Source organism: Choloepus didactylus, chromosome 4 (assembly GCF_015220235.1).
Source record: "Choloepus didactylus isolate mChoDid1 chromosome 4, mChoDid1.pri, whole genome shotgun sequence".
Taxonomy (NCBI): Eukaryota; Metazoa; Chordata; class Mammalia; order Pilosa; family Megalonychidae; genus Choloepus; species Choloepus didactylus.
This window is the reverse complement of record NC_051310.1, coordinates 96,215,750-96,242,000: the sequence shown is the minus strand read 5'-3', so window position 1 is coordinate 96,242,000 and position 26,251 is coordinate 96,215,750. Positions and strand designations below refer to the sequence as shown.

General features: G+C 36.9%; 1 protein-coding gene and 1 pseudogene across 4 annotated transcripts in view; both read right to left on the bottom strand.

Annotated features, from left to right (window-relative positions):
- The window catches only part of EFL1 (elongation factor like GTPase 1), a 144,823-nt gene that overhangs the window by 86,358 nt on the left and 32,214 nt on the right, over positions 1-26,251 (bottom strand). For all 4 annotated transcript variants that reach the window (XM_037833194.1, XM_037833195.1, XM_037833197.1 and 1 more), the window contains 7 exons: positions 20,672-20,795; positions 17,642-17,718; positions 16,768-16,904; positions 15,677-15,799; positions 13,459-13,558; positions 8,286-8,437; positions 7,875-8,041 (listed from right to left, as the gene is read on the bottom strand). In XM_037833194.1, the coding sequence (XP_037689122.1) occupies positions 7,875-8,041; positions 8,286-8,437; positions 13,459-13,558; positions 15,677-15,799; positions 16,768-16,904; positions 17,642-17,718; positions 20,672-20,795 (880 nt within the window). The remainder of the gene's footprint in view (positions 1-7,874; positions 8,042-8,285; positions 8,438-13,458; positions 13,559-15,676; positions 15,800-16,767; positions 16,905-17,641; positions 17,719-20,671; positions 20,796-26,251) is intronic.
- On the bottom strand, positions 1,821-7,276 carry LOC119530890 (annotated as a pseudogene).

The following is a 26,251-nucleotide window of genomic DNA, read 5'->3' as shown; positions in this document are numbered from 1 at the left end:
ACAGAACCTGACCACACACCTTACACAAGAGAACAGAGTGAGGAATAAAGAAGACACTCACAAAGAAAATTAAGGCAGAAAGATGTGGCCTTTTGGATTTCAAAACTTTTAGAAGTAAAGACAGCATTGAATAGAAAAACCAATAAAAAACTTAAATCTAATAGTCCAGAAACAGATACATGCACATGTGAAACTTGATTTCTGACAGTGGATACGGGATGAGCCATTTAATGAATGGTGCTGGAACAACTGGTTATTTGTAATGGGGGAAAAATGAAATTGGAATCCCTTCTTCCCATACACAATGACTTTTTTTGGGGGGGGTGTTAAAAAAATTGGATTTTTCTGTTTTGCTAACAATACAAAAAAGAAAAAATTCATTCTGAAGGCAGGGTTTGAATTATTTAATTTTGATCCATTTATATAATTACTTTTAAAAAAAGGAAGGGGAAAGAGATCATGGCCAAAAAAAAAAAAAAAGAAAAAGAAAAAGAAACTAACCCCACACACACACCCAGAGCTCTCTCCAGTCACATGGGCATCACCCACATCTCACTCGGTGCCGAAGGCACAGGGGCAACAGGTGCCAGTTTTAGCTCTCAGCAGGTTAGTCAAAACCAAACAAACTGATGGGCTAAAGTCCAGAACTCTCCAGCATTTCCGCCCCCTGGCTGAGAGCGCATCCAAACTGTCATAAGCTTGTAAAATTTAAAGGGGGTGGAGGGGGGGGCAGTGACGGTGCACAGAAGCAGGAGGTTGGGTGGAGAAGAGAAACTATAGGTCACCCTAGCTTTTTCCTAGGCTATTGGCTTGACAGAGAGGTCAGGTGGGTGAACTCCCAGTTTCTTATAAAAAAAAAGTCATCCCTCAAGGATGAGCCGAGATGTGCCATGTAAAACAGTTTTTCCTGCAGAGGCACAGGAGAAAGGGCAGCTGACTCTCCCATCTAGGAGAGTGGTGAGGAGGTTCTTCCACCACCAGGAAGTAGGTAAAAGGCAGTGGGAGAATCCTGAGGTTTCAGCCAAATGTGAGACTGGTACACACAGAGTTAAAGACTAAAAAGCCATCAAGAACCCTCAAACCCCAAATCCAGTCTGCACACACTGGCTCTACATAGTGCTGGCAGGAGATTCTTGCTGTGAACTAAGTCAAGTTAGTCACCTGGCTTTGAGTGGTGAGAGGGCAATACATTTTTATTTTTGGAAGGATGAGGTGAGAAAAAATGGCCACGATCTAGTAAAAAGAGGCCTGCAAGAAGCAGAAAATATTTAGAGAACATTTTAATATATATTTTCATATACATATTTAAAGTTGAGAAAAATAAAACTAATTCAAGCTACGCCCTGTGCAAAAAAAAAAAAAAAAAAAAAAAAAAAATTAAATTGAGATCTCTGCTGCTGTGGTCTCAACTTAAATATCAATCAGCTTGTTACTTTTATTTTGGAAGAGAAGATGTAAAACTTTCTTCCTATCACTCAGAAGGCAAGTGTAACCACTTATAAAAACAGAATTGGCAGGGAACAGAAAAGAAAAGTCAAGTCAGAGGTGAAATAGCAGAGCAGGAGACGAAGAGAATTTTCAAAAATAAAATTAAGAAGGTGACTTCCAGAAGGGGGCTGTGAAAAGGACATGCGTGGACCAAAGTCTGTCAGTCCAGTAATGAGTCAACTTTTAAATTATTCTCTTGTTCTTTTTTGTTGGGTGTTTTGTTTGTTCAAGTCTAAGATTTGGAAATGCTGACCCTTTGTTAACAAGAGTCAACAGGAAATAAAGTATCCCTTCCGTCTCCCAGTCTGCCTCCGCTGAAGCCATCATCGCCTCTATGGCTGGACTCTGGATGATAGGGCAGCCTCCTTCTGTGGTTGCTGGTTTGTGAACACTGCAGTGTCTTTTGGCTTTCCACATCTCTAAAATGTTTTTCAACTAAATGAGAGAGAAAATATTATCATGGCTCTGGAAGAAATGTAAAAATGATAAAAGCATACTATGAACAACTGTATACCAACGAACTAGATAATGTAGAGGAAATGGACAATTTCCTTGAAACACACGAACACCCTAGACTGACCAGAGAAGAAACAGTAGACCTCAACAAACCAATCACAAGCAAAGGATCCAAACACTCACAAAACAAAATTTTCCCACAAATAAATGCCCAGGGCCAGATGGCTTCACAGGGGAATTCTACCAAACCTTCCAAAAGAACCAATCTTACTTAAACTCTTTCAAAAAATTGAAGAAAATGGAGCACTACTCATTTTATGAAGTTATCTCATTTTATGACACTAACATCATTCTAATACCCAAACCAGGTAAAGATGCTACAAGAAAGGAAAAATACAGGCCAATCTCCCTCATGAATACAGATGCAGAAATTCTCAACAAAATACTTGCAAATCGAATCCAAAGACACATTAAAAAAATCATACACCATAACCAAGTGGGGTTCATTCCAGGCATGCAAGGATGGTTCAATATAAGAAAATCAATCAAGGTAATACAACACATTAACAAATCAAAAGGGAAAAATCAAACGATCATCGCAATAGATGCTGAAAAAGCATTCGACAAAATCCAGCATCCTTTTTTGATAAAAACACTTCAAAAGGTAGGAATTAAAGGAAACTTCCTCAATATGATAAAGAGCATATATGAAAAACCCACAGCCAGAACAGTATTCAATGGCGAGAGACTGAAAGCCTTCCCTCTAAGCTCGGGAACAAGACAAGGATGCCTGCTGACACCACTGTTATTCAACACTGTGCTAGAAGTGCTAGCAGAGCAATCCAGCAAGACAAAGAAATAAAAGGTATCCACATTGGATGTCATTATTTGCACATGACAAATACTGATCTTATATTTGGAAAATTCTGAGAAATCAATGACACAGCTACTTGAGCTAATAAACAAATTTAGCAAAGTAGTGGGATACAAGATTAATGCACATAAGTCAGTAATGTTCCTGTACACTGGAAATGACCTAACTGAAGAGACACTCAAGAAAAGAGAGTCCATTCTCAATAGCAACTAAAAAAATCAAGTACCTAGGAATAAACTTAACCAAGGATGTAAAAGACCTATACAGAGAAAATTACATAACTTTACTAAAAGAAATAGAAGGGGACCTAAACAAATGGAAAAATATTCCATGTTCATGGACAGGAAGGCTAAATATCATTAAGATATCCATCCTACCCAAACTCATCTACAGATTCAATGCAATTCCAATCAAAATTCCAACAACCTACTTTGCAGACTTGGAAAAGCTAGTAATCAAATTTATTTGGAAGGGGAAGATGCCTTGAATTGCTAAAAACATTCCAAAAAAAAAAAAACAAAGTGGGAGGGCTTATACTTCATAACTTTGGAGCTTACTATAAAGCCACAGTAGTCAAAACAACATGGTATTGGCACAAAGACAGACATATCCATCAATGGAATCGAACTGAGAATTCAGAAATAGACCCCTAGATCTATGGTTCACTGATCTTTGATAAGGCCCTCAAATCCACTAAACTGGGACATAACAGTCTCTCAAACAAATGGTGTCAGAAAATCGTATATCTATATCCAGAAGAACGAAAGAAGAATCCTACCTCACAAAAATTAACTCAAAGTGTATGAAAGACCACAATTTAAGAGACAGTACCACAAAACTCCTAGAAGATAATATAGGGAAATATCTTCAAGACCTTGTATTAGGTGGTCACTTCTTAGACCTTATACCCAAAGCCAAGCAATGAAAGAAAAAAACAGATAAATGGGAACTCCTCAAAATTAAAAGCTTCTGTACCTCAAAGGAATTTGTCAAAAAAGTTAAGAGGCAGCCAACTCAATGGGAAAAAATATTTGGAAACCATGTATCTGACAAAAGACTGATACCTTGCATATATAAAGAAATCCTACAACTCAACGACAATAGCACAGACAGCCTAATTATAAAATGGGCAAAAGATATGAAAAGACATTTCACTGAAGAGGAAATACAAATGGCTAAAAAACACATGAATCAATGTTCATCTTCACTAGCTATTAGGGAGATGCAAATTAAGACCACAATGAGATATCATCTCACACCAATTAGAATGGCTGCGTTTAAACAAACAGGAAACTACAAATGCTGGAGAGGATGTGGAGGAACTGGAACTCTTATTCATTGCTGGTGGGACTGTATAATAGTACAGCCACTCTGGAAGACAGTCTGAGTCCTTAGAAAACTATATATCGAGTTACCCTTCGATCCAGCAATTTCACTTCTCGGTATATACCCAGAAGATCTGAAAGCAGTGACACAAATAGATATTTGCACACTGATGTTTACAGCGGCATTATTCACCATTGCCAAGAAATGGAAACAATCAAATGTCCTTTAACAGATGAGTGGATAAACAAATGTGGTATATACATACAATGGAATACTACACAGCAGTAAGAAGGAACGCAGTCGTGAAACATAAGACAACATGGATGAACCTTGAAGACATGATGCTGAGTGAAATAAGCCAGACACAAAAAGAGAGATATCATATGTTACCACTAATGTGAACTCTAGGAAAAGTGTAAAATAAATATTTTATATTGTAGAATGTAGGGGACCTAGAGATAGACAGCAACTAGTGAAGGGGGAATGATAATCTAATAAGAACAAATAAGCTATTAAGGGTAATTTCAATGTTATGAGAATGCTCAGGAATGATTATGGTTTGCAAATTTTCTTGGGTATAGTAGGAACATGTTGGAAGCAATGCAGTTATTTTAGGTTGTTTTTTTTTATTCCTTTGTTTTGTTTGAATTTTTTTTTTTTAATTTTTTGATGAAGTACAAAAAAAATAAAGCGACCACATTAAAAAAAATTAGCTTCCACGTAGTTATTTTAGGTTATTTGGTTTTTCTTATGGCTTTGATTATGGTTTGTTAATTTTCTTGGGGTATGGTAGGAACATGTTGGAAGCAAAGTAGTTATTTTAGGATATTTGTTTTTCTTAATCTTTTGCTTTGTTTTGTTTGAAATGATTTTTTTTGTTGTTTGTTTAATATTTCGATAAAGTTAAAAAAAGGAAAAAAAATGTTTTTTTAACTATTTTTGCGTACTTGGCTCAGTGCACTCCCCTCTTTGCCTTTACAGTTATCCACTTGATATAGGGGTGTAATAACAACTTCTTCCATGACTACAATGTTTTTTTCTTGCCATTCACAGTCTTTAAAGGTCTTGTGAATGGTTTGGCAGAGCTGCTGGCCCTCTAGGGAGACACCAGTGCTGATTGCATAGGCCTGGTTCAGCTTCTCCTTTGTCTGTGCTTTGCTGGCAAGCTTACTAACATTGAGTGCAGCTAGGAGAAGTGGGGTTTCTGTTCAGTCATTATTTCCACTTTTGAAACATACTGTAAGTTTACGAGCAAGGTGTCTGCATGGTTGGGCTTTCAACTGTAAGAGGGACATTTCAAAGCCAGCATTTTGGACTGGCAGTCGAAGGCTACCACCTCGCTCTGCAGCCACTCTCCTGGCTCTCAACATGACACCTGGCTCTCAACTCTGAGGAGCCGCCTTCTTGGGAAATCTGCTGTGGCTCGCGGCGGCAGCAGCAGCAGCAGGCGAAAGCCCAAATACTGACTCGTGAACATGAAAAGCAAAACTAGTAATGTCTTAGAAGAAAATATGGGTGAAAACTTTGACTTCAGTGTAGTTATAATTTTAATTCTCTTATACAAGACACAAAAAGCAAAATCCATATAGGAAAAGACTGATAAGTTCAACTATGTCAAATTTAAAGTTCTGTTCATTAAGACACCAAATAGGAAGTGAAGACAAGTAACAGCCTAGAGGAAGAGATTTTCAAAACAAAACTGACAGGGAATTAGAATCCAGACTGTGCAAAGGATTTCTTAAAACCAACATTTAAAAGAAAACAAAAACAAAAGACAGCTTAATAGAACAGGCAAATGATCTTAAGATGTATCTTCACAGAAGAGACAACATGAATGACCAATAAACATATTAAAAAAGTACTCAGAAAACATGTAAATTAAAACCACAATAAAACACCACATCATATCCATCAGATTGGCAAAAGTTAAGTCTGACAATACCAAATTTTGGTGAGAATGTGAAAAAACTGGAATTGTTATACCTTCCTCTTGGGAGTGTAAATCAGAAAAATCACTTTGGAGGACAAGTTGGAATTATGCAGTTAAGCTGAAGGTATTCATATTCTATTACCCAGGCAATTCCAGTTATGAATGTATTCCCTGGAATCTCTTGTAGATGTGCTCAAGGAGATATGCAAAAAATATTCAGGGTAGCATTGTTTAGATGAGCAAAAATGAAAGCAGCCCAAATACAGGGAAAGGAAAACGGATAAATGAAATCTATTTATTTGTATAATGGAATACAATGTAGCAGTGAGCAACTAATGAACTACAAGAATAGGCATCAACACAGATTAATCTCACAATGTTGAGTAAATAACAGCCAGGCTGCAGAAGAACAAATACAGTAAGATTCCATTTATAAAAAGTTTAAAAATAAAACATGCAAATAATTTTTGTAATATATTCTTACATATATATATTCTTTTGTAATATATACACAGGTTGTGAAACTATAAAAAAAGCAAGAGACTGTTATGTCAGATAGACTCTAAGGTAGCCCCTCCATGATCGCCACTTTCTGGTGTTCACACCTTATTATAATCTCCTCTTCTTGAGTGTGAGTGGGACCTGTGGCTTGCTTCTAACAAAGTCTGATAAATTTGAAGGGTCATCATTCCCATGGTTACATAACATCACATAATACTCTGTCTTGCTTCAGTAGACTTACTCTAGAGACTCTCCTTACTAGCTTAATTCATGATAATTTATAATTTATGATAATGTTAATACCACCTATTGGCTTTATATATACCACTACTGCAGTTGCAGTCTCTCAAAAAACATAGCCCTATACACATTCACTCATCATGCTCCTTCTGGCTAAAGCAAAACATGACACAGCCCAGCAAGTATGTCTTAACTACCACTCAGCAATGTAATTTCCACGGGTTAGTAAAATTGCCAAGTAAGCATTCAAGGCTCCCTTCAACTACCACCTGCCCCCCTATCATTTATAGCCAAATATAGTTGCTTCCTGGGTTCACCTATAGACAGAATGCCTCTTGCCCCTGAAGCAGTCTCCTACATGAAGAGGAGCATATTTCCATCTGACAAGATGCTGTGTATTTCCATCTGACAAGTTCTTGACTTAATGCTTCTTGCTGATCCTGACAGGCTCCCTGGGCCATCTTCACCATCCCATAGAACTTTATTTATTATTTAACTAAGTATATACCCTGTTTACGTCTAAAACTGTTCTGAGACAACACTAGCCTGTGATCTTATTTTTGACCTTTGGCTAAGGGTTTATAGATACTGGCTGTTCTTCTGGTTACAAACCCTCCTGACCAGATTTCTGAGCTCTGCCCACCTTACAACTGTTGCCCAAGAACTCCTTATTGCCCAGGCCTTCGGTCCAAGTCCCCCAGTTTCTGGATCCCTATCTTTCTCAAAGATCTACCACTGCCCTGGCATCCAGCATGACATCTGCTCTTAGCTTCTCCTCTAGCCACACCACAGGGAGATTCTTGTCTTGAAGAGAAGTCTTAAAACTAAATAAGGCCTGAAACTTGGATCATATACTGGTTTTGTTTTCCAAATGCTACCAATTAGAACAGATATACCAAATGTTACCAATGCAACACAACAACAGATACATGGATTCACTCAGGTATGCCATTCTGGAGACAAAACAAATCTACCAGTAAGTTATTCACCAATCCCAACCAATTTGAAAAGAGTCAGAACTTTGAAACAATATATAAATGTTTTACTTCCAATTCTTACCCTTTGCAAAAACTCAACAGGACTGTACTTGGGCCCCAAGACAAAAATTTTCTTTCCCCTTTGAGCCACACCACTGAATACTCGAGCAAATGCAATGAAAGACTCTTGGTTGTTTTCTTCCTGGGGCACAGGTTTAGGGGTCATACCCTCCAAATGTTGATCATCACCTGCAGGGAACAAAAGGCCAATGAATGCCAAGAATTTTCTCTTTAATACAGGAACTGCCTGGAAACACAGAGGGAAAAGGACTATGATATATTTGCGCCAGTTTCAAAAAAGAACCACCATGAGTGAAGGAATATTGATAAAAGCTACAACAAAAGCTAAAAGCTCAACCACTAAAGGATGAGTGCCCCAAGTGAAGCAAAAAGTCAAACATCTCCTACCAAAGCCTATTTAGGAAAACTATACCTCTTGGCTCTTCTCCCACCGGATTTGTTTCAAGGGCACTCCCATCTTGGGCAGGCTCCAAAGGTGTCTGCCCCTGTGCTGCTGCCAGCTTCTCTGCATGCCTTCGCCTCGCATGCTCCCGTCTCTGAGCAATTTCTTCTTGACTGAGAGGTCTACAGGATATCACAAATAAGTTAATACCTGGCAACAGCAAGCATCTTTCATTCCATTCAAGCAGGGTAACAGCAAGTATAAATATAGCTGGATAATATGATGATTGTTGCCAATTCCCTTCCAGGCAAATCGTTCTCTAAGTTTCCTTTCTAACTCCAATAGGAGAGAGGGACTATCAGGTTTCCTCTGAGAAAGACTCTATGTCCCGAGCTACTCTGAGCTAAGGAGCTGCTAGGCAAAAGCCTCACGTCCCCAAATGCAGCCAGCACAGTAGCATGGAACCTTTCTCAAATAGCCGTATTCCTTCTGAAGAGACAAAAAACAGGGAGAAGGAAGGGAACAAGTAAGAGATACCAGGGCTCAGAACACCCCTGCAAACAAACAAGCATATGGCCTTAGTAAACAATTGAGGTTTTCCTCAATGTATGAAAACAGATCTTCATAGAGAAGTGGGGTCCAAGAGGAAGGGTTCAAAGTCAGGCTGAGAACTGGCAATTTAGCAGGAGTAAAAGGTCAAACTGAGATTATAAGCTATGGTGTTAGGTCCAAGAAACATCACCACAGAAAAGGCAGTGTGTGAGTATTTACGTGTGTCTACTAGAATTTGCTGTGTGGAGGAGTGTTTTTCCTAAAGAGTGACCCTCATGTCTGTCAGGCCACAGAGAAGGCACTTGAAGCTTTAATACCAAAGAATCCTTTATAAAAGGGAAGCACTAAGTTGAATAAAAATGGGCATTCTGTTTGGAAGTTTGGGTTTAGAGGCACAAACCAGGCAGGCAGACTAATTTTCAGAATTTAGTCCCTTTCCCATGTGTGGGTCCCCATGAAACCCTACTTGCATGCTCAACCCCAAGACAAGGACAAGGCCAATCCTGGTTTAAAGTTGGTAAACTCCGAGCATCTTCATCCCCTACTCCGGGACTGAGCAGCAAGACACCGAGGCTGCTTTTCTTACCCTTGCTCTAGCTCTGAAAGCTGGGCCACTCTGCCTGGTTCTGAAACTTTGTGCCTCCCTACCCTGTTGTCCCTCACCTTTGGCATTATTATTCCCACTTTACTCCCTAATCTCTGACTCAGGACCTGACAGGTAACCTCATCCCCTGCCTTGCCACAACAGTTTCCCCTCTTCTCTCCCTATGCACCGGAATCCAAGCACATGGCCACTTTGAATATGCAGTGTCTACCTGCATTCTAAATGGTCACATACTCTTGGAGCTCCTGACGCCATGTGCCCTACAACCTCCTTTACCTTTCCACTTCAGTCTTTTCCATTGGGCTTATTATATTGACCCAGACATTGTAATAATTACTTTACATATTTTATAGCACACACTTACCATATAAATCAAATGAGGTAGATATTATTATCCCTATTTTACTGGTGAGAAAATTGAGGCTTAAAAAATTTAAGTAATTTGACCCAAAGTCACACAGATAATAAATGGAAGAGCCATAATTCAAATCCAGGTCTGACTTCAAACTCTATGTTCATTTATCCCTAGGCTTATGTCTCCCATTTAGAAGGAATTAAAAATTATAAAATCATCACCTTTAGTTAAGTGTTGTTTAATTTTAGCTTTGGTTAGGAAAGAAGCAGATTCATTCATTTAATAGATTAGATCCCCATTCTGCCTAAGTTCATGACATGATCTGACAAAAATTAGTGTCTATATTCATTTAGTTAGAATCAAATGAATAGAGGCTTGTTCTATCTATACATTTATCCATTTCTCCAGTTTACATCTACTATGTGACAGGCAGTGCTGGGTATTTGAAGTGGTGGTAGAGAGGAACAAAGGAGACAAAAGAGAAACCAGCAAGAATTTATATGAAGTAACCACTGTATATCCTGCATTTTTTAAGAATGAAGAATGTATTTGCAAGAAAACAGGGCTCTACTAGTAAGGGAACAGTACAGGTTGCAGCTGGATTAATCACAAATGACAGTTCCTGAATGGACAGTAGTTACCAATTCTAGAGATGAAGGAGACCAGAAGTGCGACTGTTGACTAGAGAGTCAAATAGTAGGTTGAAGAAGTGAATTGGAAGGAAAAGGAAAAGAAGCAAGAACACTGACTAGACTACCTGGGATACCAAGCAGATTCCCTGGGATTCCAAGCAGAATGTTTGTGCTCTGGCTTTGTGAAGCTGTTCAAGCAATGGGCTGCCAAAGTGTCAGAGAGAGGGCTACAGAGGCTGGCTGTAGCTGGTACCATAGGTAACCACACCCTTAGGTAGCTGAGGTAATGGAAAGCAGGAGTTCAAGAAGAAAAGTGGCATCTATTTGATGATAGCTTCTTGTTACTAGAAGACGCTGGATCTCAAGAAGAAAAAAGCAAGAGTAATAAACAGGATTCAAGGTTTTGGGGGGAAGGAACTGCCTGGAAAACTCTAAATAAAATCTTATTTAATAGAGACTTATCACCAGGAAGGAATTCAGTAAGAATTTCTGAAAGATTACCACTTGAGGACAGCAAAAGCAAAGGTCTGGAATCTAGAAAGAGCAGGCAGGTTGGATGCTGCCTGCCTAAGTTAGGGGTGGAGGTTGAAAAGTCACAAAGGATGACTGGGGCCAGATTCCATATAGTGAAGTTCTAGGATCATGGGCTTTACAGACAAACAGACCTAGATTCACATATTGACTTAGCCACCTTCTAGCTATGTGATCTTGAGCACCTACTTAATTTTTCTAAGGCTCTTTAATTTCCTCACCAGTAAAAACTGAAATGCTAAATACTTCCATTGCAGAACTGTTGTTAGATCTAAATGGCATAATTAATGCTAAGGCAGGAATATATAGGAGCCTAATAAATTGCAGCTAATTATTAATGCTCTTATCATTATTAATTACAAGATAGAGGAATAAAGACTTCAGTTGTTGTCTGAAGACATTCTTAAGATGTAGTATTTACATTCCTTTTCCAGGTTACTTGAAAGATACCTACATAGAATGCCCAGAGTAGATGTGGTTAATACAGAAAAGGGACTTTCTAGCATTCATATCAAGTGAATTTTTTTTCCCTATTCAGAGATCAAAATCATACCTAGCAAGTTAAACAAATAGGTATCAAGAACTGCTCAAAAGGGACAGGTTCTGCTTCCAGCAATGCCTGATTAGGTTGTTTCTGACCAATCCTTCCACTGGTAACAACTAGGCATGCTGGATAAAATTTTGTTAAAAACTGACTGAATGTATTAAAGAGCTAACAAGGCAGTGAGAATTTGGGGGTCAAGATGAAAAAAAGGGAAGCCAAGACAAGAGATCCTTATTTGCTTTTCTCCTAAGAGGAATTTGGCAATTCCACAAAGTAAAGCATCTGCTAAGCTGAACAAAGCTTTCAGCATCTAACTAGGCTAAGGGATATAAATATTAGAGCTAATGGTCAGCAAAGGAGGAGGGCAGGACTAGGAAGCGCAATATACACCATAAACATATGGGAAGTCCCAAAAATAAACCAGCTTCAAATCATCTTGCTGACTGGATTAAGATGATCGGCACCTACACTAGTGCCTGTGAAGCAAAAGTAAACATTATCCAGAGCTTCAATTTTCCTGTATATTTTTTCATATACAATGTCTGGCACTTGATCAAAAATAAAAAATAAATAAATAAAACATGCGAAATTATAGGATTTGACAGAAACCATAAAAAAGAAAACAAATTTTAGAACTGAAATCCACAACTAAATTAAAACAAGAGATCTGTGAACTGGAAGATTTGCCAGAAGAAAATAAATAAACTAAAGCACAAAGAAAAAAAAAAGTATGGAAAATTAAGAAAAGATAGATATGACAAAAAGATCTAACATATGCATAATTAGAGTACCAGAAAGAGAATGTCACAAAAACAATACTTGTAGACCTAATGATGCAGGATTTTCCAAAACTAAAAAAAGAGATTAAGCCATAAATTTAATAAACTCTATGACTCCCAAAGCAAACCAAATGTTGGCACATTATTGAAAACCAAAGACAGAGAGAAAATCTTAAAAGCAAGCAGAGGAGAAAGATGGAGTTCATTGGAGGAACAAAAGTCCATCAATGTAATTCTTCCACATTAACATAAAAAAAGAGAAACAAACAAAACCAATAATCTTAAACAGATGCAGAAAAAGCTTCTGATAAAATTTAATATCCACTTTATGATTAAAAAACAAACATAAACAAACAAAAAAACATACTAGGGATACCAGGGAAGGTCCCAAACTTGGTACAGTTTATTTACAAAAAAAAAACACCTAATATCATACTTTATGGAGAAATGTTGAAAGCCTTCTAAGGATGCAATGGAGTTCTAGCCAGCGTAATAAGGAGGGAAGGGGTGGTGAACGGGAGAACAAAAATGTCATTTGCAGTTGATATTATGTGTCTGAAAAAAACCCAAAGACTCTATTAATGAAATATTAGAATAAGCGAATTATTAAGAGAATAAATGGATATAAAATCAATATGCAGAATCAACTGTATTTCTGAATATCAGACAAAAAACACTAAAAAATCAAATTTTAAAAAAAGAGAATACATTTATATTGTATTAAAAACCATTTAATATCTATAATAAAGATGTATAAGACCATTACCTAGAAAACTAATAAAATATTACAGAGATAATTAAAGATCTAAATATACCATGTTTATGGACTGGAATTCTCAGTGTGGAAAGATGTCAATTCTCTCAAAATAGATCTATAAATTCAATACAATCCCTATTAAAATCCCAATTTCTAAAGATGAGAACCTGCCTGACATGCTACCACTATCACTGTTATGATTACTCTTTTTCAAATTTACATAGGTTCAAATCAATAGTCCTAGAGCCGATTTCAGCACCCTTCTCCTACAGAATTAATGCTATGGGATACAGTACTATATAACTGTCTGTTATTCTGGGGGTTGCTTGAGATGATTTCTGCATTAAGGAAGAAAAGCATTATCTGTGCCCTCCCACCTACACACCCATTGCATCTCCACCATACGTATGCCAATTTCCTGGCCCACCTAATTTCCCTTTTAGTCTTACCTTGGCTTATTCTGAGGCAAAGCCTTATTATCAACTGCAAACATTTTAGAAACAAAGATGATAACTGGAGCAGTGTCTTCACTTCCACATTTCATAAAAGCTAAACAAATAGGAAGAAAAATGTCACTATTTTCCCCCCATAATATTAATAAGATGTTATTAACATGGCATCATCTAAATAAAACGGCAGTCCACAATCTTTTATGACTATAATAAACATAATAAACATTCCATTTAAAAAATGGAATGAGACTGCTAGGAAAGAATGGCTGGCAGAAATGAAAAAAGAAAAGCTAAAATAGCAGGACATCAGAGCTGAAGCTAGGGAATGGGGCTAACCACCCACTATAAACCCTAATAAATGTTCCCCTTATCCAGTGGAGACAGAATTGAGGAAAGCTACCAAGGGCTAACAGTAAACAACAAGGTAGCTTATTGATAAAATACATAAAAATCAATAGTTTTTCTAATTCCTAACAATAACAAGTTAGAAAATAAAATGGACATAAATCTTTCATTCATGATAGCTACAATAATTTTAGAAATAAATTAAGTCAATATTATAAAGATGTCAATTCTCCCTAAACATATAAATTTTAACATAATTTCATATCAACATATTGATTTTTTTTTCTCTTTAACCAATACCATTTACTATATTGGAAGTATAAAACCAGTAGTTAGTAATTAAAAAAAGAAAACTCATCCCACAACAAAATAATTTCTAGATGAATTAAATAATTCAACTAAAATTCAAAGAAATAAGGGGAAAAAACCCTACAAGAAGTTAAAATTAAACAGATATCAGAAGTCTTGCTGGGAAACCTTTGAAAAGTTTCCCTTTCAAACCAGGGCAGAATGACATGCCCTAACTTACCCTGCAACACTCTAGCTGCAGTATCAAAAAAAACAATAAAGGGAATCAAAAGCAGAAGCAGGGAGACCAGTCAAAAAGTTAGTATAACATCCAGGAGAGAGAAGATGGTGCTTGGCCCAGGGAGGGAGAAGGAAAGTTTGAAAAGTATTTGGATTCTAGATATATCTCAAAGAAAAAAAAGGATTTGCTGAAGGACTGGATGTGAGGTGTGAGAGACAGGTAAGAGCCAACGAAGACTCCAAGGTCTTGGGCCCATGCAAATGAAAAGATGCAGTGCCTATAACTGAGATTGGAATTACTAGGAGGTGCAGGTTTGGGATAAGCTAAGAAGCCCAGTTTGGGATATGTTTGAGATGCCTATTAGACAGCAGAGTAGGGATAGAGAGTACACAGGTGGATATATATACAAACCTGGAGTTTGGACAACAGATGTGAGCTGGACATACCAATTTGATAATTATGAACATTACAGCTATTACTTAAAGCCCTGAGTCTGAATGAGATCACCAAAACTGAATGTAGATAGAAAACAGACGAGGTCCAAAGACTGAGCCTTGCTTGAGGCACTCCAAAGTAAAAAAATCAGGGAGATGGAGAGGAACCAGCAAAGGAATTGAGAATAAGCAGACAGTAAGACAGGGAGAAAAGTAGAAGCAAGGGGGATCCTGGAAGTCAAGTAAAGAAAGTGTTTCTGGGGGAAGGAGTAATCAACTTTGTCAACTGACAGATCAAGTCAGTACAGGACTGAGAACAAACCATTAGACTTCAAGTGAGAGTCAATGGAGACTCTGAGAACAGCAGTGGAGCGGTTCTGGAAGGGTGAAGGGTTTGCATATTCAATAGAAAGGGAGTAAAAGAATTGGTGACAGCAAGTACACACAGACAAATTTCATGGAGCCTACAGAGCCTGGAATGGGAGCGGGAGCATTGTAGACATGGAAGCATGTGTACAAGGCTTCTAATCAGCAGCATAGCCACCAGAACAACTTTCCCACAGTCCCTAAGGCCACAGCTATGGTGGTACTATGTAGCTCAGGAGACATTCTGGCTATTTATGAGAATGGACTAAAGCATTATTGTGAAATGAGACTGGGACAGGAAGTAGTCTCAGAGCCTCTGGCCTCCCACCACTTGCTACAGCAAAATGGCCATCATAAAACTGAAACTTCAAACAAACAAAAAAACTGGTACGGTGATCATCTGTAATCTTGTTTATGTGGAATTAGCCATTTGACAATTTGGTCACTTAGCAAACTGCCATTTAGCAAATGGGTCTAAAGCATCCCAGACTGAGGACAATCAACAACATGATACACACCAACATGCTCGGCATCACCTCACCTGCTTTCAGAGCCTGGGTCTCTGGTGGAAGAGACTCGAATGTTTGTGATCCTGTGCACATCAGTTTCTCCACTCTCTCAGCTGTAATATCAAGGGGACTAGGAAGTTTCTGGCACACCATAGCTGAAGCCTGCTGTTAAGGACTTCAAACTCTCGGCTAGAGCCCCCCACCAAGGCAAGAATTCTCTATATGCACTAAATATTGAAATAACAACGTATGTCTACACAGAATATGCCTGGGCTGTAAGGCAACATTATTTAACGCATCTCACCTTAAACTATGCATATAATTTCAAAGAGTTAGTGGATTCTCCAAAGCCCAGAAAGGGTATTCAAAATAAATATTCTGACAATGACTGCACATTCAATAAGTGAGGACAACAGAGCTTAACAGGTTGGTTCCCTGGAACTTTCAAGTTCTAACTGTTTCATAAATTTGAGCTTATATAAACTGTTAAACAATAACCATCAGTTAATAGCTATGATAAAAGAAGGTTCCCTACCACAGCCAATGTTACTGTAAGAGTATGTGTCCATCATGGCTCTGGGCTAAACTAGCAATGCTGGTCCACTCCCAGGGCACTGTACCTCCAGCCCCAACACATGGGCATAGCCCAGTACATGCAGATCAATAAAAAGAAGAAAATCTGAATTTTTTTCATATATTAAAATTACTATAATATTACTTTAGTCAATATAAACCATTTAAACTCAAGTCTTTTTGCAATCACTAACATGAGAGGAAATATGAATAAACTAAAGAAAATATAGTACTAAAATTAAAACAGTGCTCTAACACAAACATTTAAGTTATCTACTTGAATGTAAATCTTGGTCCAAAAGTTTTTATTCTTACATGATTACTAAACTAAACAAAAGCAAAAGACATGTCTTTTTAAAAGCACATTCATTTGTATCTTAATTTTTAAAGTATTAAACACACTTTCATGTTAGAACAATAAACCACCACAGAAGACTTTCTTTGGATTGGGATGCGTTATTTCCAGAGGATTTCCTGGTTTCCAATAACTTTTTTTCCCTTACTTTATCAAAACTATGATTTCATATAAAACCATTAAAATAAAGGATACCAAGAACAGCATGAGATATGGGTAGCCACTGACTGCAAATGGCATTGATCTGAACTTTAGGATCCAAATGACGTGCCTCTCGGGCTCCAATTTTTAATCCTAAAGAACTCACTATTTTATCAATTTTTTCTTTGTCCCTATAGAAAACATACAATATTGAGGGAAAAAAACATCATATACAAAGATATATGAGGGAACAGTAGGGAAAAGGAATTCAACATTATTTGACCCATTTATTCCTAATGTACTACTTTCCATAAAAAGGCAAAAAATGTTTGGAAGGGGGGCTCCTACCCCAATAGAAGACTGCTCAACCTGTGCTCCTACACTTTCAAATGAACCTTTCTTTGAAAGGTCCCACGAAGCATAATTCCACAATATCCTTAAACAAGCTATGTCAACTGGTAAAGTTGTTTTACAAATAAATGCTAAAAGTCATCATTCTGCCTCTGAAATAACTCAGAAAGTAAATTTACTAAAGTAAACTTTCTTTTCCACTTGTACCAGGCAAGTTATTTCCCAAGTTCCCTGTCAGTGATCCTGGATATCAAGTACCTTTTCTACTACAATTCCTATTTTTTTTTACTGGGTTTGTGAAAACAAAGGCGCAATGTTTCTCTCTGTCCTTTGATCTCTTTACCTCAGCACTCTATAAATTATTTCTGTTCTGTCCCTCCTTTACTTGGGCTAAACACACTCCTTTAAATTTTGTTTCCAGGACCTATAATCAGCTCATCTATTAAGGCTCTGTTCACTTTCTTATTCTATCTCAGCTTTCTGAAGAGTCAGACTAATCAAACTGGAAAGTGAGGCAAATTTTACTGCCCAAAGATGGAAAGATACCCCAAAATATACAATGCTGTAACAATCTTACTTTTTCAAGACAGCATCATACAAACTCCATATATTTTCCAGGATCAACTGTACAAACAAAGGCTTCTTTCCTTTTGCCTGTACAAAAGAATACAGTCTTAAGTTTTTGAATATTTAATAGGCATCTTACATATTCATTGTTGACATGTTTTATTATCAATATGTCTCGTTTCTACTAGAAAATATATATGCAACAGCAAAATGGCAGAAAGTAATTATAAGAATACTCTAAGCAGTCACTAATCTACAATCAATGAACCACCATTCCTTTCCTCTGGGAATCATGGGTTTCATGAACAATGAGACCATTCGGAGAACAAATCACTACAGCTGTCCCACCACTGCCATCAAAGGAACACAAAATACCCAAGCTGAGTGCTAAGGTTTCATTCTGCACAGGGACTTATTCTAAAGTATATTAGAGAAAAGGCAAAATGACCTTAAACATATGAAAAAAATGTTCAACTTCAAGAAAAGATAAATTAAAAGAGAAACAACCTACCATTTTCTCTTAGCAAACTATGCAAAAATTTAATAGCAAGAGTGCTTTGAGATGGATACTCTTCGCATATACTGAAGAGAATATAAATTGGTACCCCCTTTCTTAAGACTTATTGGCAATAGGTATCAGGAGATTAAAAATCATTACCTTTGTCTGTCTGGTTGAAAAAGTCATCATCAAGACATAAAAATTTATGCACAACCACCTTATACCCACTCTAGCTATTATTTAAAAGATTAAGTGCTGGCAAGGATGTGGAGAAATAGGAACCCTTGTGCGTTGTTGGTAGGAATGTAAAATGATGCGGCCACTGTGGAAGAGTTTGGCAGTTCTTCAGAAAGTTAAATATAGAACTATGACATGACCTGGCAATCCTACTTACAGGTATATACTCAAAAAAACTGAAGGCAGGGCCTCAGACAGGTATTCAATATCCATAGAAACATTACTCACAGTAGCCAAAAGGTGGAAGCAACCTAAATGTCCATCAGCAGGTGAATGGATAAACAAAATGTGGTATATAAATACAACAGAATATTATTCAGCCGTAAAAAGGAATGAAGTTCTGATACATGCCACAATATGGATAAACCTTGAAAATACCATACTGATTGAAGGCAGACACAAAGGGACAGATGTTGTATAATTCCACTCATATGAAATAGTTACAATATGCAAACATAGAGACAGAAAATAGAGTACAGATTACGAGGAGGGGGGAAGTGGGAATGGGAAGTTAATGTATAATGGGTGTAGGATTTCTGTCTGGGGTGATGTAAGAGTTCTGGTAATAGATGGTGGTGAGGGTAGCAAAACATTGTGAATGTGATTAATCCCACTGAACAGTAGGCTTGAAAGTGGTTGAATGGGCAAGTTTATGTTCTATATATGTTTCCACAATTAAAAAATATATATAAAAGAGAAACTTAACAGACAATGATAATTAAATGTAATACATGATCCTGGACTGGATCTAACAAAGGAGAAGAAAAGGCCCAGAAGGACATTATTGGGATATACAAAAAAACTGGAATTTAGACTGAACACTCTGTATCAGTTTTAAAGTTCTTGAACTTGATGACAGTAACTAAGGTGGTTATATAATTGAATATTCTTGTTAAGAAATATACATGGAAGTACGTGCTCATGGAGCATGATGTATGTAACATACTCACAAATGTTAAGAAAACTGATAAAATATATAGGCAGATAGATTATTGATAGGTGGATGCATAGGTAGAATGATACAGCAAATGTGGCAATATATTAAAAATTGGTGGATCTGGGTTTTTGGGGGAGGGGTGGGAATATATTGGAGTTCTCTGTATGGATTTTGTAGGATTTTTGCAGCTGCCCTGTAAGTTTGAAATTATTTCAAAATAAAAAGTTTAAGAAAAAAAATTAGGCACAAAGATGGCTATCACAGCTTTACTCAAAATGTCTGAGAAAAGAATTAAAACTATCGAATCTTAGGACACTAATTACATACCTGATAATGTACTCACAAATAAATTAATAATAAAAGGGTGCTTATTATGGGACAAGAACTATGCTAAAGACTTTATACAGATTATTTCATGTAATTATTATAACCACCCTATAATAAGCACTATTATCTCCACCTTACAGACGAGAAAACCAAGACAAAGGTCACAGAGCTAGTGTAAGGCCGAGATTCAAACACAGAGTTGGACTCTCAATTCATACTCTTATCCACTTCACTATACTGGCTCCTTTTTAAATATACAGTTTATAAAATGCTCTTAATGCCAAGGGAAGATGTTCACAATATGACGTTAAGCAAAAAGGCAGGCTACAGCATTATATAAACAGTATAATCTCAACAGGGAGATATATATATATATATCCAAAAAGAATGGAAGAAATTAAAACCATAACATTAGCAGTGCTGGGGCTTCAAATTCTTTTTCTCCTGTCGTTTTATACTTGCAAGTACTTTCTAAAAGGAATATGTATGCCTTTCAATGAGAATACACTTAAAAATCCCTGCATTTTATATTTAAAAAGCTTAAAGGAACGTATCCATTGAAGCAACGTGACTCAGTCCTCATGGGCTTTCTCTGTAGAACTGAGTTACAGGGAGCACCTACTTCTCCCTACCAGTACTGCACGGTCACTGCATGCAGTGAGACAAGGCCTAAGTGAAGGCTACAGTGTGGAAAACATAGTAATGTCTGAAAGAGATGTCTCTTTATGGCAAAAGGGACACACAAACGCACAATGCAAAATACCCAGCATCCAATTTTTGCTAAAAGGAGCAATTATGCAATAAATGAAATTTAGTAAATGCAGTTCTTTTCCCCCATTTTAAAAATGACTAAGAAATCTATATAAGCAATACCTGGATATAAGATTTGTGAGCCTTATCCAAATATAGAAAAAAAAAAAAAATCCCTCATGAACTGACCTGCATAAACCAAAGCTAATTCATCTATTAAAGGTGTTATAGTAAAGCTTTCATAGGGCAGGAATGTGACTAACAATCAAAAGGGACATATACCATATTACCTGATCAACCTTCATTATCTTCTTAGCCTTCATATTTATATAATAATCTCCCCACAAGGTTTTCAAAAGAACTTCCTTTTTAATGCCAATTTTTTTACTGTAGATTTTGGCAAAGTGCTCAATTCTGAAAGAAAATCAATATTCACATTATTAATAACAAGTATAATAAGTATAGGTAACACTTGTGTGTTTCTGTGCCAGATACTGTTTAAAATACCTTTACATATATTACTAAAAATAATCATTTCAACTATCCTACAAAGCAGGTCCTAATTATTTCCCTTGTTTTATAGAAAAGGAAAATGAACACAAGGATAGTACACAGCTAATGAGTGAAATTGGGATTAAAACCCAAGCAGTCTGGCTCCAAAGCCCATGTTCTTGTCCAACAGTCTCTACATTGTTATGAATTAGAATTCATGCTATAGTGCCCTTTCTTAATTTTGTATGTGTAAAACAAGGTAAGAGGATCAAGGGCCAAGGAAATGCAGGCTCCAGCTGCCTATCTTAATTATCCCAACAATAACAAAGAACACCTTGTTTGAGTCCTTCACTGCTACAAATGCCTGTTGCTCACAAAGGAAACAAATGCCAGAGCCACAACTTGCTGAAAAAGACTTTTAGCATCCCAGATTAAATGAAACACACACACACACACATTTAACTCGGGCCAGTCCAAAAGAAAACATTTAGTACCAGAGCTGCTCTTACTGCAAACCCCAGCCATGGTGTTGTACAGCCTCTGCAAAATCTGTATAAAAGACCTGGGAAAAACACTTTTTCCACAGGAAACAGCATGCTTAATCTAAGGTTTGACTCAAGATCTCTCAAAGTACCAGCATCTAAAAAGATGCCTGCCATTTTCTGTAATGCAGAAGGAATCTAAAGTTACACTTCAGACAGTTCTATTCACATCAGTCAGCAAATGTGGGCAGGGCATTAACTACAGATGAGTTAAGTCCAATTAGCTGATATTCTCCTATGATATTGGAAGTCTGATGGGAGCAGTAAGAAGCTGGAGGAGTGGAGGTTAATAAGGCTGAAGAAAAATGCCCTGTGTTCTCTCTCACTGAAGGTCATGGGGAAGCAAAAAATACCCAGTCATAAATTAAAATCCAAGGTACACAGGTAAAGGCTGCTGACATCCTGGAGCTGATCTTGAGGGTTCATTACTTTCTAACTTGCTATTGTAATCTTGATTTCCCACTTGATCCAATAGTTACTTAATTACTACAGTTTTTTTTCTTTACGTTCCAAAAATTTAGATCATTTCTATTAAAAATATATTATTAATTAAATTTTTTTTTTTGCCTTTTTGAAAGAGGGAACCCTTCTTTCCTCTACAAATTCCCATCTCAGTCCATAGACCTGGGAACTACAGCAGCTTTACCTGGTCTCTCTCCCACCTTCATCACTCTACCACAAATGAGAGAGGGTGAATGGGTAACATCCACTGAGCAGAGTTCCTCTGCCTCAAAAAAGACATAGGCTCTATTTTGATGTCCACTCCATGGGTCAGTAAGAAGAGTCAGGCCTCCTCCCTGACTTCCTGTGGTTAAGAACACCTAGAGCCAGGCACAGAGCCTTCCTTCCAGACACAAGTCAAGAGACCCTTAACTCTACACAGCTTTCTGTTTGCCAACACCCAATTTTGCCAGGCAGCTGGGTAAGGAGCCTTGAAACCTGATTTCCATATTGAATCCAGAACCCATACGCAGGTCCTACGTCTACACTTAGAGGGAGGCAACAGGAGACAGCCACTCTGAGAGTCCTGTTCTTTCAGAGTGATATTTCTTGGGGCCTCACTGAATAAAGCCGAAACTTTGATCTTTAGGCAGGCAACCTGGATCTACACTCAGATGGTTAAAATTAGATATACTGACTGAGCGATTAACAAAAGTTTCAACATTTTAATATTTTTTTATTTTAACTTTTTTTTTTTGATTATAGGATGAATTTTGTTTATATCCTTCACTGACACTGGAGAGAAAATAAATCCCCAGTTTAATTACATTAGTCATACATTTCATGTTTCTGTCTACTTGACCCGTTAACAATCTGACAATGATTTGTTAAAATCTCCCTCAAACTATGTGTCTGATTTCTACTTATATTTCTATTTTTGTGTCATATACTCTGTTGCTATGATAGCTGATAGTTTCATCTCTTCATCCCTGAAATGTGCCAATTATCAATCTAAAATATCCCGACGCCATAATGCACTCACCATAAATTCTATTTTGCTTAACATCAATAGAGCCAAACCTGTTTTCTTTTTATTTAATTTGATTAACATATCTGTGCCCAACTCTGGTATTTTGCCTCTATTCTTACGCTTTCTGTTTATCTATTTTATGCAGTAAATCACTGGATTTTATCTTTAACGGAATTTCTTTTAAAATACTTAGTCTCTTTAATGGGGGCTTTCATACATTTACTATCACAACTGTTCTGAATAGTTGGATTTCTAGCATGAGTTTCAGGATTTTTAAAAATGTTTTTGTGCTATACTGATTGTGTATATTTTCCTCTACCTTTTACAATGACATGTCAGGTAAATATTGTTTTAATTCTAAATGTGGCAAACGTAAAGATTTTTATAATCACTCTAAAATTTCCATCAAAATCATAAATTATAGTAAGAAACGTCAGCCCATTTCTTAGCCTACTATCCTCAAACTCTTTTCTAGTCCACCACTTAAACATGCATTCACATACACACACATATATCTTTCAGAATTTTGTTTATTCTTTTCATTCTTTTTACCTCATAATTACCACAAAATTAGCCTATCAACATCAACCCTTTCTCCATTATCACTTAGAGCTTTTATTAATCTATCATTAGTTAATTATTTTCACTGACAGCTTCTAGCAAAATTTCCCCATTCCTGAATCCTATTTTAATGCATTTCCTCTTAATCTGCAGAATAACTTTAAACAAGACTCAGAACTGACCTGCAGACCATATTTTCCTTCGCTGACCTTTCTATCTTTTCCCTGTCTTCCAAATGACAACTCAGCCAAGTACGAAATTCCTGAGTCACACACTCTTTTACCCTCTAAGCTACTCAATGGGTTCAGTCTATCACAAGATTCTAAGACACTCGTGCACAAAGACAAATAAAACTATCAGAAAGAGCTTTTCATTGTCTCTTCTTTCCTGTCCCTATTGTGTGTGCTCCAGGGTTGGAATCTCAGTTCTATTAATCTAAAACAGGAACATTATTTGATTCTTGCTGCCACCCACCCAGGTCAATGCATTTCTGCTTTTCAGAGCAGATTCTCCCGGATTAACTTCTAGCAACTGGACAGATTTAAGCAGTGGACCTAGGTTTAGCCATTAGTCACACTTCTTCATACTGTCCCACTGTATGAGAGTTTATAGAACCATCTTCCAGATTCAAAAGTGTGCTCCCTTTCCACCTTTCATGACACATGCAGCTAACAATTTTCCTTATTCACCAACATTTTAGAGGAAAATTAAAAGAAAGGACCTCCAGTGCTTTCATTTCTACCACCATGTCCCCATAAATCAACTGTTGAAGCAAGCACTAGATCTTTACATCTGACATTGTCTAACACTGAGGAACACTCATTTATTGACTGATAGTATCTAAAAATGTTAAAAGTTGTAAGGGATACAGAAGTTACCCTATTCTATCCATTCAAGCCTCTCCCCAATTCCTTCTCCTCCACAATAAACTTCCTCCAATTTGTGAGATTTAGACTAAAATTAATATAGAACATTCATTTATTTATGAAAATCATTATAAGGACAAGCCCCCCACCTTGTGGCTCACAAGCAGAATGCTCACAAATTAGGAAATCAAAAGGTTCAATTAACCCTGTTACATAACTGAACGAAATACTGTAATTTCTAGCTGAAAGGGATTCTTAGACATCATCTTAACCCAGTACTCTTATTTTACAGATGAGGAAACTGAGGCCCAGAAAGGTGATAATGGCAAGCCACCAAACATATATGAAAAGTACAAAATGCCAGCAGGCTCATAATTTCCATTTTCATTATACATCCATTATCTGAATTTACTTAAGTCTGGTATGACCTTTATAGGCACCAAGTGGACTAAGGCATCTATAATTTTTTACAAACTGACAATGAAAACTTATGGTATTATAGTATGTTTTACTGCCCAAGGCAAAATCTGTTTGGTCAAAAGGAAGTTGGAGAACAAATTCCTATGAAAAGGAAGACAAGGAACAGCAAGAGATTGGGTAGGCTGTTTCCAAGCCTTGCATTCTAGCCAATTTCTGAACCTTTCTTCTTTCTCATTTCTAGGCCATACTGATAAAACATTTTATAAGTAGACTTTGTTTTTACCTGGTGCATTATTTCTGGTTCTATTACCTCTAGAAATTATATGCAAGATTTCATTACAGTCCCACAACTGTTTATCCCAACAGAAGATATTTCTGTTAAAATAATAATCCTTTAAATATATTTGGATTTTCTGATCCCATAAGTCAGTAATGATTGTGAATGAAACGTAAACAATCACCTATCACATTCTAAAAATCTACATCACTGTTACATGGCTTCAAAATGTACATATCCAGAAGGTAAAATAAAGAAGAAACATCACTCTCTAAATTCCATAGTTAACATCCATGGAAGTACCATGGTGTCAAAGCACAAGCTGTGGATTCAGGCAGACTTTAATCTTAATATCGGCCCTGCCACATAATAGCTAAGTGTTGTGAAGCAAATTGTTCAATATCTTGAAATAATTTACCTGTGACTAGTTCAATGCCTGGTATTATAATATTGGACAATGTACACTGTAGTAAGGTACATCCCTAATAAAGTTAATTTCTTTCTATCCTACAGACATCTCCTAGTGTAGATACTAAAAGTTGATATAAATATATTTGCTCATATATGTACAAATAATCTCTGGAAGATACACAAGAAACTGCCAGGACAAACTGGTTTCCTGTGGAGAAATGAAAAACTAAGATACGGTGGGAGCCTTTTCATGGTATGCACTTTTGTACTACTGAATTTTTTTTAAATTCAGTTTTATTGAGATATATTCACATATGATACAATCAATCACCCATGGTGTACAATCAACTGTTCAAAGTACCATCATATAGCTGTGCATTCATCACCCCAATCTATTTTTGAACATTTTCCTTATATCAGAAAGAATCAGAATAAGAATAAAAAATAAAAATAAAAAAGAACACCCAAATCATCCCCCCCATCCCACCCTATTTTTCATTTAGTTTTTGTCCCCATTTTTCTACTCATCCATCCATACACTGGATAAAGGGAGTGCGATCCACAAGGTTTTTACAATCACACTGTCACCCCTTGTAAGATACATTGTTCAACCATCTTCAAGAGTCAAGGCTACTGGATTGGAGTTTGGTAGTTTCAGGTATTTACTTCTACTATTCCAATACATTAAAACCTAAAAAGTGTTATTTATATAGTGCGTAAGAATGTCCACCAGAGTGATCTCTCGACTCCATTTGAAATCCCTCAGCCACTGAAGCTTTACTTCATTTCATTTTGCATCCCCCTTTTGTGTACCACTGAATTTTGAATTT